General features: G+C 41.7%; 1 protein-coding gene and 1 long non-coding RNA gene across 7 annotated transcripts in view; one reads left to right on the top strand and one right to left on the bottom strand.

The window, feature by feature from the left end:
• The window catches only part of LOC120745457 (cAMP-specific 3',5'-cyclic phosphodiesterase 4D-like), a 201,795-nt gene that overhangs the window by 14,298 nt on the left and 173,580 nt on the right, over positions 1–13,917 (bottom strand). For all 6 annotated transcript variants that reach the window (XM_040050328.1, XM_040050327.1, XM_040050329.1 and 3 more), the window contains 5 exons: positions 8,550–8,741; positions 5,860–5,896; positions 5,700–5,776; positions 4,136–4,185; positions 2–114 (listed from right to left, as the gene is read on the bottom strand). In XM_040050328.1, coding sequence (XP_039906262.1) covers positions 2–114; positions 4,136–4,185; positions 5,700–5,776; positions 5,860–5,896; positions 8,550–8,741 — 469 coding nt within the window. The remainder of the gene's footprint in view (position 1; positions 115–4,135; positions 4,186–5,699; positions 5,777–5,859; positions 5,897–8,549; positions 8,742–13,917) is intronic.
• Positions 298–2,751, top strand: LOC120745461. Its single transcript, XR_005698641.1, has 2 exons — positions 298–1,249; positions 2,185–2,751. It is a non-coding gene; the product is annotated as an uncharacterized LOC120745461 (long non-coding RNA).

Raw genomic sequence — 13,917 nt, 5'->3', positions numbered from 1 at the left:
CCTTGTTTGAAGCCATCTCACTGACTGAGTGTCTCGTCTGCAGCGTCTCCAGCTGGTCCAGGCACCAGTCCAGCTCCTCCAGGGTCTCAGTGGCCAGTTTCTGGTAGGCCTCCTCTGCAGGGGCAAGACAGGAGGGCAGGGGATCAGTAAGGGCCCGCTTCAGAGGGCTAGTGGACGGTCCAGGCCCGGGGTCTCCCACCCCACAAACAGCTAAGCTGGGATACCCCGAGTAGACACATGGGTGACTCTTCATACTGGACAGGTGAGCCAGCTGAGGGGGGTAGGGGTGGGGGGCGTGGGAGCAGGGCCTTTATGTCCCGTATCCTAACCCGCAGATGAGCAGAGGTCAGCTGTAGCCAAGCTCATTGATTCCCCATGGAGAAAAGAAACCTTCACCGCAGTCCCACAGTTCCCGGCTTCTTCCTTTTAAGTCAGATACAATCCCTGGGAGTATGGCTGTGAGAGATGGATGGCAAACAGCCACCCCGAGTCAATTCAGTGTGTCCAGATGCTCGTTAACAGTAAGGAAACATCGGCAGAGAATAGAGACGTAAACCACAGAGCAAAGAGAGCAACAGCAGAAAAACAGACTTCCTCACTATCACCCATACACAGCACACATATTCTACTCAGTGATCTGGGTGTATAGGGTTTACTGTATGATTCATAAGAGAAGTATAATTCCAGTCATGTAGCAAGATGAACAACAGTCTGCTTAGCAGGCCCATGTCTGCCATAGGAGGGATGGAGCGAAGACGGGGATCAGGGAAAAGAGGATCCAGTGAGAGGCTCAGAACCAGGCAAGATCCATGTCACTATTGTCCAGGGTGGAACAAACACAAGATCGTTCACAGCATCTTGACATGGTTAAGAAATACATCTCACAGACACACACACATACAAATACACGGACACCAACAGACGCACACATGCATACACATGCACACTCACACCAGACAAAATGCTAACCATAACACATCATGATTTTGTCTCCATAGCCTCTCTGCCAATGAAAACATCCATGGTATCCGGGAAGCAAAGGGTATAATCCAGTGCTGTGTGTGTACGCTGGACAGTGTTTCCTATGGATGCTGTGTGTGTGTGTGTGTGTATAGGGGGTGGGCTGCTGTTGCTTCAGCGTCCCTGGTAGCCAAACGTGCTGCTCTCCCCAAGCTGTACCTAAAGCCTGAGAGGACCGCACTGTGGATGGGGAAGGGAGATCATCAAAACATGGACTGGACTGCTGGAGGTGAGAAGCCAGAGCTGGGAGCTCCCTATACTGAGTGTGCATGCATGCCAATATGTGCTCAGCATACAAATACACCAAAAGAGAGAGGTAAACAAATAGATGGCAGACCATATGGTGAAGATGGCAGCGGTTTAGCGTGATGAGCCCGACATCGCAGTGCCACGGTATCCTTTTCTTTTCGTTTGAGATCAAAGACATGCACCTCTCAAAGTCAGCCTATGTTAGCAGAAAATGTCACCTTGTCAGAAGCCAATTAATATTGATGTCTTAACTAATTTAGGAAAGCACACAGGGGTTTAATGCAATGTGATCTGTGATGTGTGGTAACTAAAGCCATAATTCAGTTACACAGACAAGGCAGCGGCAGATTAAAACACACGAGGACTACATTTAGTTTCGTGATGCCATATCAACTTAGCATTTGTAGGAAGTGTTTAAAGCCTTTGGGGAAACACTGTTCTGTCTTCATATTGACTTTACTGATGTAAACATTTACATCAGTAAAGTTTTCAAGTTCATAGCTCTCAATTGCACAAGTAGGACAAGATAAGTAAATTTTATTAATATCTCATGCTTTATATTTGGAAGAGATGCACACTAATTTTGTTACCATATGGGTCTGTTTTGTGCACAACAATGCCTTTCTATGACCTCATACTCTGAACCCCTATCCCGCTTCATTGTCTTTGACAAATCTTTCCCATCCTGCTTCCATTAGTCCCCTTCCTCTCCCACACTTCTCCACTGATCATCCTTCCCCTCTTTGTCTCTCTCTCTCTCTCTCTCTTGCTCCTATTTTTTGTCTCTCGCTTTGCTTCCCCTCAGTCTCCTTTTCTCTCTCGGTGTCTCTCTCCCTGGTGTGGTGTCAGTGGCTGGGGTGCTACTCTTTCTGACAGCAACTGCACTGACGTCAATGACATTCTTCTCATGCTTAGTGCGACATCAGACACCGGCGCTCAGAGAGGCCACTCTGCTGCACAGACGCAGGGCTGCAGCCAAACTATGTACCGGAACAGCTTGACAGTGAAGTTGGAGTGGGAGACGATGAGAAGAGGAGAGAGGAAGAGGAGCAGCAAGGAGGAAAAGGAAGGAGAACGCAGAGCTCGGGAGGAAGGACAGCTCTTGTGACGCTGAGTTTAGCATCAGCTTTGAAAATAGCTTCTGGCCGCATCGCGTGCAATAAAAAAAAAGAAAAAGAATTAATGTAACCAGAAACATAATTCTACTGTGTTGAATACTGAATGCGAGTGACACGAGCATCTCTTTAAACTCACCTCAGTGCCTAAATGTTTAAAAAGCTGCCATAACCGTTTGAATCAATTATGCAAATTACTGCCTGCCTGCATTGCTTGAAACTTGAAATCGTTGTCTGTCTCTCCCTCTTTACTTTAACCAGCAACTATTCTCATCCACAACAGGTAAAAGGTCAAAGAACTATTAGTGCATCTTTCCGATAACAGAAGGAAAAAAAAAAACTGCTCTGGCAAGCAGGGGCAGGAAGCTAAAGATGGAAAGACAAGCAGAGGAAGGGGCAAAGAGCCCTACATGCAATCTCACTTTTATTGACCAGCATCTTCTCCTTGACTGATTTACCGACTTAATTTTAATTATACTCCCTTTATTGTCTTTCTCTGCAATGCGACTTGTTGCAGGCTCAATAAGCCTTTGCGTTACAAGTATCAGTCAATAGTCTCAAATAATTATGCTCATGACTCACAGCTGTCACCAGTTTATGGCAGGGCTGTGCACCAGATTATTTTCTAAATATAGCACGATGTCAGTGGTTCTTAATATATAAGCAGGTTGGTAAGTCTCGAGATTTCGATTTTAACATCTGTAAGGATTGCCCACAAATACAAGAGTAAGCATAAATTTGGCTCCCTTAATAAATGACTATTATAAATATATAGAATAATATATAGTTTTGTCCGTTTATTGAGCATATCTATGTCCATGTGTTTGTGCGCGCGCGCTCATGATCATTTTACCGAGCAATGCACAGTGAAATTATTTATTAATGGTGAAGGTTATTTGGTCTTTCCTGCAAACACAAGCTGGGTCGCAGCCATTGACACTGCTAAAAAGCAAAGTGACTGTCAAGGGCAAGTCTATTCTAGCCAGCTAACACTGTCTGTGCCATGTCTTCCTCACAACAAAAACACTTAAAGCAGACCAGACAATCTGTGCAGTACAGGGTATCTGTCCATTGTGTTCAACACATTAGGTTATCCAAGACAAGTATTACTATATATACACACACACACACAACCTATTAATCTGTTATGGGAACAGTGATCTGTCTGTTGCTACAGCCTCATGAGTGCTTCTTAGAATAGAGACGTGTTACCAAATAAAAACAAACACTTCACCATACTATCGGACAGTCTAATTATTGTTGCTGTGAACCACTTCTCTGCGAAATATACAGTTCATATTTATATTCTGGCTCATGGGTTTGTTTGTTTGTTTGTTTGGGCTTATTGCACAACTTTTTGTGTGCTTGACAGCCCTTCATTGTTATCATATTTATCATCTTAAAACTGATAAAAGACATCATGATAATGATAGCGCTTCCGTTTTGTTACTATAAACTATTTAATCCCAGTTTCAGTTATGGATGAGACTACTCTGGTAAGGCTCTCCTTTTAGTTCTACTCAGAATTGATCACCAGCTTTTAGACAATGAATGAGCCATTTATTACATATTTTAAGTTATTATCTGTATTTCACTATCGTTGTTTAACATCTGCTTCCGCACTAGAGATCCCTGTGTGCCAAAGTGAGGTAAATACTGCTTTACAAAGTGCTGTGAACCACACGCGTACACACAAGGACACACAGTAGACAAAGATATCATCAAGTCATGCCGTTCTTCTGTTTACATACCTGTGAAGGTGGTCTTGGTGATAGGTGGTGGGTTACACATGGGTGATCTTCTGTCATGGGGGAAACAAAGAGCCACACAAAACAGTCGGTTATTAGCTTTAAAAATAACAGTAAGTAAAGAAACGTAATCTCCTTTTGCTGTTTTTTTGTGACTATTACAACAGTCACACTGTTGTTGTAATACTGAATATATCCAGCAGAGGGCGAGCAAAGCCCAACTATGTGTGAGCACAGGAGACAGTGCAGGCAGGTGAAGGATGTGAACAGTAGCGGTTCTTGATACGGGCGACACGGGCGGTTGCCCAGGGCAGCATCGTGGTGGGGGGCGGCATCACGGGCATCGGCAAAAAAAATTTTTTTTAAAAATTGCTCGTTCTCATGCTGCCCTGACGTCATGCCAGCGCATATTAGGAATGGCACAGGCACCGATCGGTTTTCTATCGCCCATTTGCTGGGAGTAAGGGCGCCCTCCGTTTGCAAGGTGCGCCTGCTGCGTGCGGCACAGGGAGGAGAGGACGGGGCGGCGGGGGATTCTCTGGCTGGCTGAAGCAGCATCTAATAACCAACTCGCAAAATAAAACAAAATAAAAACAAACAAACCAACAAAAACACCAGACAAACAGCCTGCTGCTGAAGTCAAAGTAAACTTTACTGTCATCTCCGCTACATACAGTCAAGTATATAGAGAGACGAGACGACGAGGCTCCAGTTACAGCAGTGCAAGTAAACAAACAATAAATATAAGAAGAGTAAGAAAATAAACATACACTTTAGGACCAGGGGTAAAGAGAGGGGTAACAATTTAAAATTTCTATTTTACAGTTTGATGATTTAAAGTCTCAAACACACAACCCGTCGAAAGGAGAGGGGCCGGCTGCTTCCAAACAGAGCACATTTCATTCATAGTGCTGTAAATCCAAGCCCATTATGTATTCATGTTTTGAGTCCTGAGTTGTGCGAAATCCCAGAAATAAACCCTAGACAAAGCGAGTCTGTGAACTAAGGTGTATGTCTATTAGGTTATGTTGTGGCGATCCTCGAGTTGGGGGATTTGTGTTCATACTGGAGTGCAAAATTAAAACCAATGGAAGATGGACAAGAAAAGTTCAAAGCCATCAGGTGCTCAGTTTAGAAAAAAGAGAAAAGAAGAGGAGGAGAAACGAGCAAAAGATACAGGTAAGCAGATGTGTCATTGGATAATGGCAGGTCATCCTGAAACCATCAGAATCAGAATACTTTATTAAATTAAGGAAATTATGTGGGTTACAGTTGCTCCAAGAAGAAATGGTAAAAACAGTAACATTAATTAGTCATTGTCAATTGTTGATTTGTCCTGTTCTCATTGTATGATGGATTATGATGGCTGTTTGGTAGCCGTTTGCATACTATGCATACTCTCTCTCTTTTCATATGTGTGTGTGTTTCTCTGGTGAAATTCAGTATGGTTCCGACAACAGTTTTTTGTTAATGTACAATCCTTAATGTTTTATGTGTGTGTGTGTGGGAGTCCTCTCACTACAGCAAGGTTTTGTTTCAGTAAAGCTTTACAGCCTTCCAAACTTACTTATTGGATGTTCTGTCTTGTTGTAGGTTAGTTAATGCACCAAAGTTGTTTCGTACAGTTCTCAAGCTTGCAAGAACCTGAGGGGGACATGACAGAATTGAACGTCACATTATGGCAGTATGTAAGGCGTCAAGACATCAAAACTGGTGCAACCGCTCACCTGTGCAAAGGGTGTTACAATCATGTCATCACCATGACTGGAAGAAACAGAGAGAGTTTTATGTTAGACGCAGACTCGCAGTATAATGATAATGATTCAGCAGCAGAAGGGTGATTCATTTCCATGCCTTTGTCTTTATGTTCACAAATCAGAGGAGGCCATATACTTCACAATGTTCAATAGTTTAAAGGCAGTATTAGGCTTCAGTGAGAGAACTGAGGGGCTTTATTGTTGTGTAACTGTACACGTAAGGTAGCTCAATGACATTTGCAGTAACTACCAAACCTATTCTCATGGTACTGGATAATGTAAAACATGGAAGCTGTTTTTGCACCTCTTCTTTCCATTTCTTTGCCCCTAACTACACCTATAGGGATCATTAAGTTCTTCTTTCATGTTTTTACTGACTTTTATTTACCCAGGTAAAAGTTAGCTAAGCACATTTCTGTCTTGTCTTCACTGATTGCCCCCATTTTTTTTTTTATTGTCGCTAGACACGCTGCTCCTGGAGCTGGGGTTTATGAGCCTTGCTTAAGGACACCTCAGTGAACACTGTTAAGGGAGAGAAAAGCCTTTCTCAGTCAACCGAAGTAAAATAAATTTAATCAGTAAACTTTGAGTCAGTACCTGCTGACCTCCAAGTTATGTGAACACCATAAACAGCTTCAGGTGATGATTAGTGTCACAGAGCCTCTTTGCTTTACTGCTCTGCTGAACAACCCCACGGCTCTGCTCTGCGAACACCTGGCAGCACCAGTGCAGTAAATACTGCAAATTTTGGTATTGATCTGATAGCAAATACAAGGCCAATAATGGCACTACCAATACTGATACCAGTAGTTTTAACCTAAAAAGGCAGCTTATGGGAAAGCAGTCTATCTCGATTTATAAAGCAAACGTCATCAATTTGCAAATTCCACTAAATAAAAGCACTGTGGGTCGACTTCTGTTTTTTAAATGTAACAGGCGGGGGGATACATCCTGTCCTACCTCTATTTCGAGAGAAGCTGGGATAGGCTCCAGCCCCCTGTGACTGTAATGAGGATAAGCGGAAGATAATGGATGGATGGAATTTTGAGTTTTCCTAAAATTTCTGGAGAGTTCTGAACTTTAGAGGTCACTGAAAATATTTTCCTTCCATTGACTTGACCTGGATTTATGTTTACAAAGCTATGCTATTAAGTATTTCATAAAGCTTTCTTATTGTACTTCCAAATTTCATCCTGTAAGATGTAAAAGAGAGAAACATGCAGGTTTTTTTAAAACATGGTAACTAGTGTAACACCACAGAGCAAAAAGCAGCAGCAAGAACAAGGTCTAAGGTTACTGCAACTCATTATTATTAATCCTTTTGTCTATTTGTCTTTCCTTCGGGCAGATCCAAGTGCTCTTTTTGTCAATATTTTTATTTCCTGTAGCACAAAGTGTACAGTACATGTAACTGGATAGGCACCATTGTGTGGGAAACACGAAAGAGCTATCAATATATATACTCTGACCCTGGAGATACCAGCTGATTTGTGTGTTACTGGGAAGTCTGAGTTCTTTGCTACAGCTGTAAGATAATGTAAAATCACGATTATAAAAGATAAATGATAAAACAAAGACATAAAAGTAAACATTTCAGAGCACAAATCCTTCCCATTATCTTTAGGAGACACAAACCAGTAACTCTGAGAAAACAAACCTATAGACGGATGCTTGTGAATGGTTTGTTACACCGTGCCCTTTCTGTGCTGCTGAATGTGGCCAAGAATAGATATGACACCAGAATCATCTGCAGGCCATGCACACGTTCCATAAGGCCCAAAGGATGGAAGATTTGAGACCTGGGGACTGTATTACAGGGCGAGTTGAAAATACCTGGGACATCTTTCTGTTACATGGCTCCACTAAGCCTAACAGCCACAACAATGCTAAGCAGTCACAGTGACCCTGACACTGCTTATAAACACAGTAAGTCAATCCACATTTTTTGGGCTTAGCTGTGTGCAAGTTCACGTAAAAAGCTTGGTGCTGTCGCCAGATGAATAATCGCAGACACGGACAGCTGCACATTTTTTCATATGAAGAATAAACTTTAATCTAGGAATAGTACGACGAATTAAAAGAACATAATACAGGCTCAAAGCAATACAGATACTGCAAGCAAAGCCAGAAAGGAAAGACTGCACACTCTGTCCTGTCATTAAAGCAAAGGAAGATATTTCTGCAACTACATCTGTGTACGCTATAAAAAGTGTTTCTTATATGCATTCAAAAGGCGTGTAGGACATGTTTATCCTTATTCCTTCAGCTGGAACCATAACCGAGAATCCAAATTCCTCTCAAAACTGGAGACACTCACACTATCCCTGCATTGAGCAACACAGGATCTTCTAAAAATTGTGCTGCTATTTTTTTAGAGAATGGGTTGGTCAGCTGGTCATGGTTTTCTGTGATCTGTTATACCCAACCTAATGTGCTCTGATGCCAGTTATGATTGAATTATCATCTTTATATAACTCTTTTAGAAGTAAACCAGCATAACTTTGCAAACCCAGATTTAAAACTAAAGTTATCTCACTAATCCCAAAATCTACCGGTCTCAAGTTCAAGCTGAAGAAGAAGAAGACATTTATCAGGATTCAACAGGATTATTGTTAATTTTATGAAAGTTGGGATGGAAGCAGAAGATACCATTTACTCACATGTCACTGGCAATGGAGGAGTTTCGCGACATGGACTTGGGTGAGAGGTCATAGTCGCTGTCAGAGCGGTAGAGGAATGACTCTCTCCGTTGACTGTGGACAAAATTGGCCTGCAGGATGAGGCCTGAGCCCGGGCTGGCCATTGGGTCCAGGGGGCTTCGACCTGATGATGTGCCATTGTCCACATCGAAACTGTAATTAGATAAAGAGAAAAGAACAAATATCAGAATCAGTATGTGAAAAAAGTTATTTGATCTTGCAAACTGAGATTTCTACCACTGACAGATTCAAGCAACATTTCTGAAGTTCAATGGTGAAAAAAAGGAAGGGAAGTTTCCAGAATAAAACCCAATTATCTATGCTTCCGGAAAACACAGGATTTATGTACACATTAGTCACATGTTAGCGATGCTGATGACTCTTCATTGCAGCACCAGGCTCTCATGTCCACTGGTTGGTTTCGTAAATCTCCAAATCCATAGTTAGGTTCATACCAGACATGGTTTTAATTATTAACATAGACCGTACAGAAAAGAAGGCCTTTATAATAATTTTTTTGGATTTCTGGTTGGGGGACTTTGTGAACAAGACTAAGCCATTATGCTGAGTTTTTCTCCCCCAGAGCAATATCGCTGACACAGCCCAAGTATCAGCCTTACACTCCTGGGACCATTCATTATGCATGGGCTGTCTCTTTCCCACTCACTCTCTCTGTTATATGTTATAATCCAAGTGTCACTGATATCCACGTGATGTCCAGTGTAGGAATTGCATACATGGCATAGGAATAAAATAAAACAGAAGAATTTTGATGTGCAGTTTTTTCTTAATCTGCCCAATCTAATGTGCATAACATGCTGGACTTATTTTTCTTTTTAAAAATGTCTTTGTAGGGCTTAGCTTCCAGGTCTGAAAAGCAAAGCATACAACCTGCATTCTGTTTATTTGCCAGCGGGAAGCAAATAATGTGGCTCAAAAAAAGAAATCCAGCTGTAGAAAGGTCAATGTGAAAACAAATGTATGTTCCCCTTGGATAATTACCACGGTAAAAACTTATTAAATGGAATAAGATAATCATTTTGTATATTATGGTACCTGCTAGTGCCCATGAGGGTAGTAATCCAACGTACCTATTAGAGCTGGCCTACTTTGTTACTCACATGTTCTCTTCACAATCAGATCCACATCACACTTTAAAATCTAAGCTGGTGACAGACAAAAAATGTCCTTGTTGTTTTCTATAGTCTATGATTCACAACGAGTTTAAGGGAGAGATAAAAGTATCTTATCACCCCAATCACAATCACTTAATTAATTTAAGATTGTATCATCAACATAAAATAAACTGCGTAATTCTGACGCATTTTTAGTTCTCTTTATCTGAATGAGCCTTACACATTAGCTTTGTAGAGACTAGCTTGCCTTAACAAGTCATTACTAGCTCCACTTGGCTAACTAGCATGAGCAAAATGAGCATATGGCTAATTAGCATATTCTTACATAATGCTGTTATTCATCTTATATTCTTACATGTGCCCTGTCCACCAACACAAAATGTGCTCTTAAAGAAATAGTTCAACACACAGTCACACAATCCCTCAGTTTTTCTCCCTTATGTGCTGTTGCATTTGACTTCAGCAGCTCTAGGGATAACACGCTCCCCCCATTACCCAAGGTGATGAGCTTTGAAAAAGCATAACGCACGTCTACTCCATAGGTATGTCAGCCCCACGGGTCCACGCTACTTGTGGACTGTTGGCTGATATTAAATTACTCACGAGTTTCATCTATTACAATTATAATGAGCCATCCATTTATTATGTAGCTGATTATGATTGGTGGCAGGCTAATTAGCACATCATTAACAGTAAATGACAAATGTTGCACGATACAGAGCCATCAAACATACAACTACAGACATTAACCTTTGTTTAAAGACTGCACAGAGAGCCACTGGGAATACCCCTGCTCCAATAACGCCACTGACTCATAGCTGAGAGGTATTTCTTAACCAGTGACACCATTTCCGGCTGGGACGTCATGGTGAGCTTCTTAGTCTCCTAGGTGATTGTTCACCCAGGTGATGACTAACGCTAATCATCAGGGATATCTGCCTTATTGCTACAGCTACTAAGCAGTCCCATAATCTTGTCTGGTGTAAATGCAAAGGTCAGGGGGGATTCCCCTCAGGAAGCTGCTCAATGCACATAAGAATGACATCTCTATCATTATAATTATTATCTTCTTGATTATCAGCATCCTCTGAAATAAAACTAACACAGATTTAACCTGTCAGTGGTGTCCAGTACTCGATCATCTTCCATGTGGGAGAGCACAGGATGTCCAAGAACAGAGCGAGCACTTCGAGCGTGCACAAATACATGCTTGCATAGTATAGAAAGCATGTCCCTAAAACATTACTGAAACATTCCTTCTCACTACAAAACGACAAATTATTGATCTTGTATGATTTCTGCAGTTTATTTCCCAACTTAACCCTTCATAAGTATCATAGAGTCATAATTCTCATCTTTCAGGAACCATTTTAATGTTCTCTCTAGCCCAAATTGGTTGAGGAGTTACGGTAACCTGAAACACATAGTAAAATCTAGGAAGCGCTGATTTTTTTACTGTGTTTAGACAGCAGTGCCTTGTGAGTGCTTTGGGCTACCGTGATACACCAAATATCTTCACAAAGCTCGTTTTCTCTTCTTTCCGAAACCGTTTGAATTTTGTCTCTTGCACAAATGGTAAAGGTGTTACAGTCGTTTGAAGACTGCTTATAAAATAGGCCCGCCGCCGGGTCGATGGTTACAAAAAAAAGGGGGCTAAGCAAAAGACAACTCACTGACCCAAGAGCTACATCTAATGACTTTATAATGAAAAAATCTGGGTTTTTGTTTGTGAACACGAGGGACTTTGTGAGGAAGAACAAGTCATTATGCTGAATTTTCCTCCCCCAGAGCAATATCGCTGACACAGTCCAAGTATCAGCCTTACACTCCTAGGACCATTCATTATGGATGGGCTGTCTCTCTCTCCCACTCACTCTCTCTGTTACATGTTATAATCCAAGTGTCACTGATATCCATTTGATGCCCAATGTATGAATTGCATACATGGTATAGAAATAGGAATACAATAAAGCAGATTACGTTTGCAGTGCAGTTACTTTGTAATCTGCGCATCTAAATGGTCAGATACCCAAGGTAATACACAGGACATGCTGGGCATATTTTCTACAGTAATTAAATGGTTAAATGTCGCCGCTGTAATCTCATGGAGTGGCAGAAAGATAAACAAGTGCAAGCTTTGATTGTGGAATTTGATAGTTTGGCTATCTGCCTTATGCAAGAAAAGGCAACGGTATTGCCCTTGTCACCTTGCAAAGTAGTTTGCAGTCATGGTACATGACTATATCTATCTTTCTCTCTCACACACACAAACACACTTACAAACACATGCCTACTCAAACTCTTATAGCAGCTCTTGCCTTACCCCATCTCCTTCCCAAAGTACTTCTCTTCTAGAAGTGTGTCACTCTAAACCAGTTTTATCTTCACTCACACACACAGCCCCCTTTTCCACACACTTTTTTATCACGTCAGGTAATCCATCTGTTTTCCTCACTGCAGGTGTGAAAACACATACTCACACAACTGACTGATAAGTTGGCATTCCTTGCACAAGTCGGTCCGTTCTCCAGCTGCTCTGTAGTGAAGTGTTAATGGGTGTGCGGCTCATGTGTGCAAACAGGACAAAGATGACACCGTGAAAGTGTTGAAAGAGAATACTCAGCATATGCGTAACGACCGATTCATTATCGCACCTACTTTGACATCACCGTCTACTCCCATTTGCGCCTAAAACCAGAGACACGTAACCCCTCTCACAGCATGCGAGGGTATGTGTACAGTGTCATTCCACAGACACACCCTCTTCAGGAATGACACAATGGATTTATATGCTTGAATTAGTGGGGTATTGAACGGGCAATGACATCATAGTGGGAATATATAGCTTTTTTTCCTGCGTTCAGCAAGCAGAAAACAGAAAAACAGAATAACGTCAACACCCCTATGACTATGTTGTGACAATCAACAACAACACATGAGTAAATACATGAGAATTACTGTTACAAAAACAGGGGGGGAAAACCCTGTGTTACCTCAGGGCTTAAGAGAATGGAAATCCTCTGTTTACCCAAAAAGGAGTGATCCAGAACTGAGATATATATAATAGGCAAGGAAATAAACATTTGATCTGCAAGCACTAGATTGATGACAGAAAGCTCTTTAATAGAGTTCCAGACATCCCATCTGCTGAACATCATAAGGATAACACTTGTCTTATTCCACATTGAAAGGTTTAAGGTCGCCTCACTATTTTGTCTTGGACAAAATAAGGGACAGAAGAATAGATAATAAGAGTCCAGGCTAGTTTTACACTGGCCTTTCCTTTTTTGCACATGGTCAGAAAACTTCCTTGAAATAGGTTTGTCAATTTGGGCTAAAATGGCAAATAGCTATAGTTATACACAAGTTTATAACAAAAACGTTGTTAAATGCACTTTTCCAACCTATTCATTTATATAAATATATGTCTCTCCATTACACTTAAAGCTCAACATCAGGCCTGTGTGAGAAGATGATTCACTGAAAAAAAAGAGAAGAGGACACACATGCTAACATAAAAGTACCTTAAAGAGTGCGTGGCATCAACAGTGCGCAGCTACAAGAGCGTACATGAATATTTGGAGCAAAGTTTCTCACAGGAGTGGAGTTTCATGTTTGAGTTTGGGTTGCATGGGGGGGGAAAGGGAGGGTGGACTGTTGCCAAAAACCTTTCAAATTTACTGTAGCAAAGCAGTGGTCCATTTAAAAATAAGAAACTTTAAGCGCACTGAGATAGATGAATAGTGGCTGCTGTGACTTTCTACTGCAGGACGTGGCTGGGTCACATACATGCCTAAGGACACTGCACAGCTCTTTTATCCCCTCTCTTTTTGTGTCTGGCTCTCCATCATTTTTGTCTCCGTCAGTTCTCCCATTCTGTCCGTCCGTCTCCCGCACACACTCTAAATGGCATAGATCACTGACTCATTCATTTTTAGCCCTGGGTCACTTGAGCAATTACAAACACCACGGGAGATGACGTGACAGAGCTGCGGGGAGATGCACTGGAGAAAGAGGTCAGTGCACAAGTGTCTTTGACAAATAATAAGCCGAGTTGCAGATAGTGAGGCTCTGTTTTTCCAACAGTCATTCAGAGTTGGTGGACAAGAAAATCTGCACCAGTACCAGACACAATATGTAATGGAGACACAATGTTTTCCTTTGAGTTTATGCACAGTGTCTAAAAAGATCTC

This window comes from Simochromis diagramma, unplaced genomic scaffold (assembly GCF_900408965.1).
Source record: "Simochromis diagramma unplaced genomic scaffold, fSimDia1.1 OVJJ01000131.1, whole genome shotgun sequence".
NCBI lineage: Eukaryota > Metazoa > Chordata > Actinopteri > Cichliformes > Cichlidae > Simochromis > Simochromis diagramma.
This window is presented reverse-complemented; position numbering and strand designations above follow the sequence as displayed.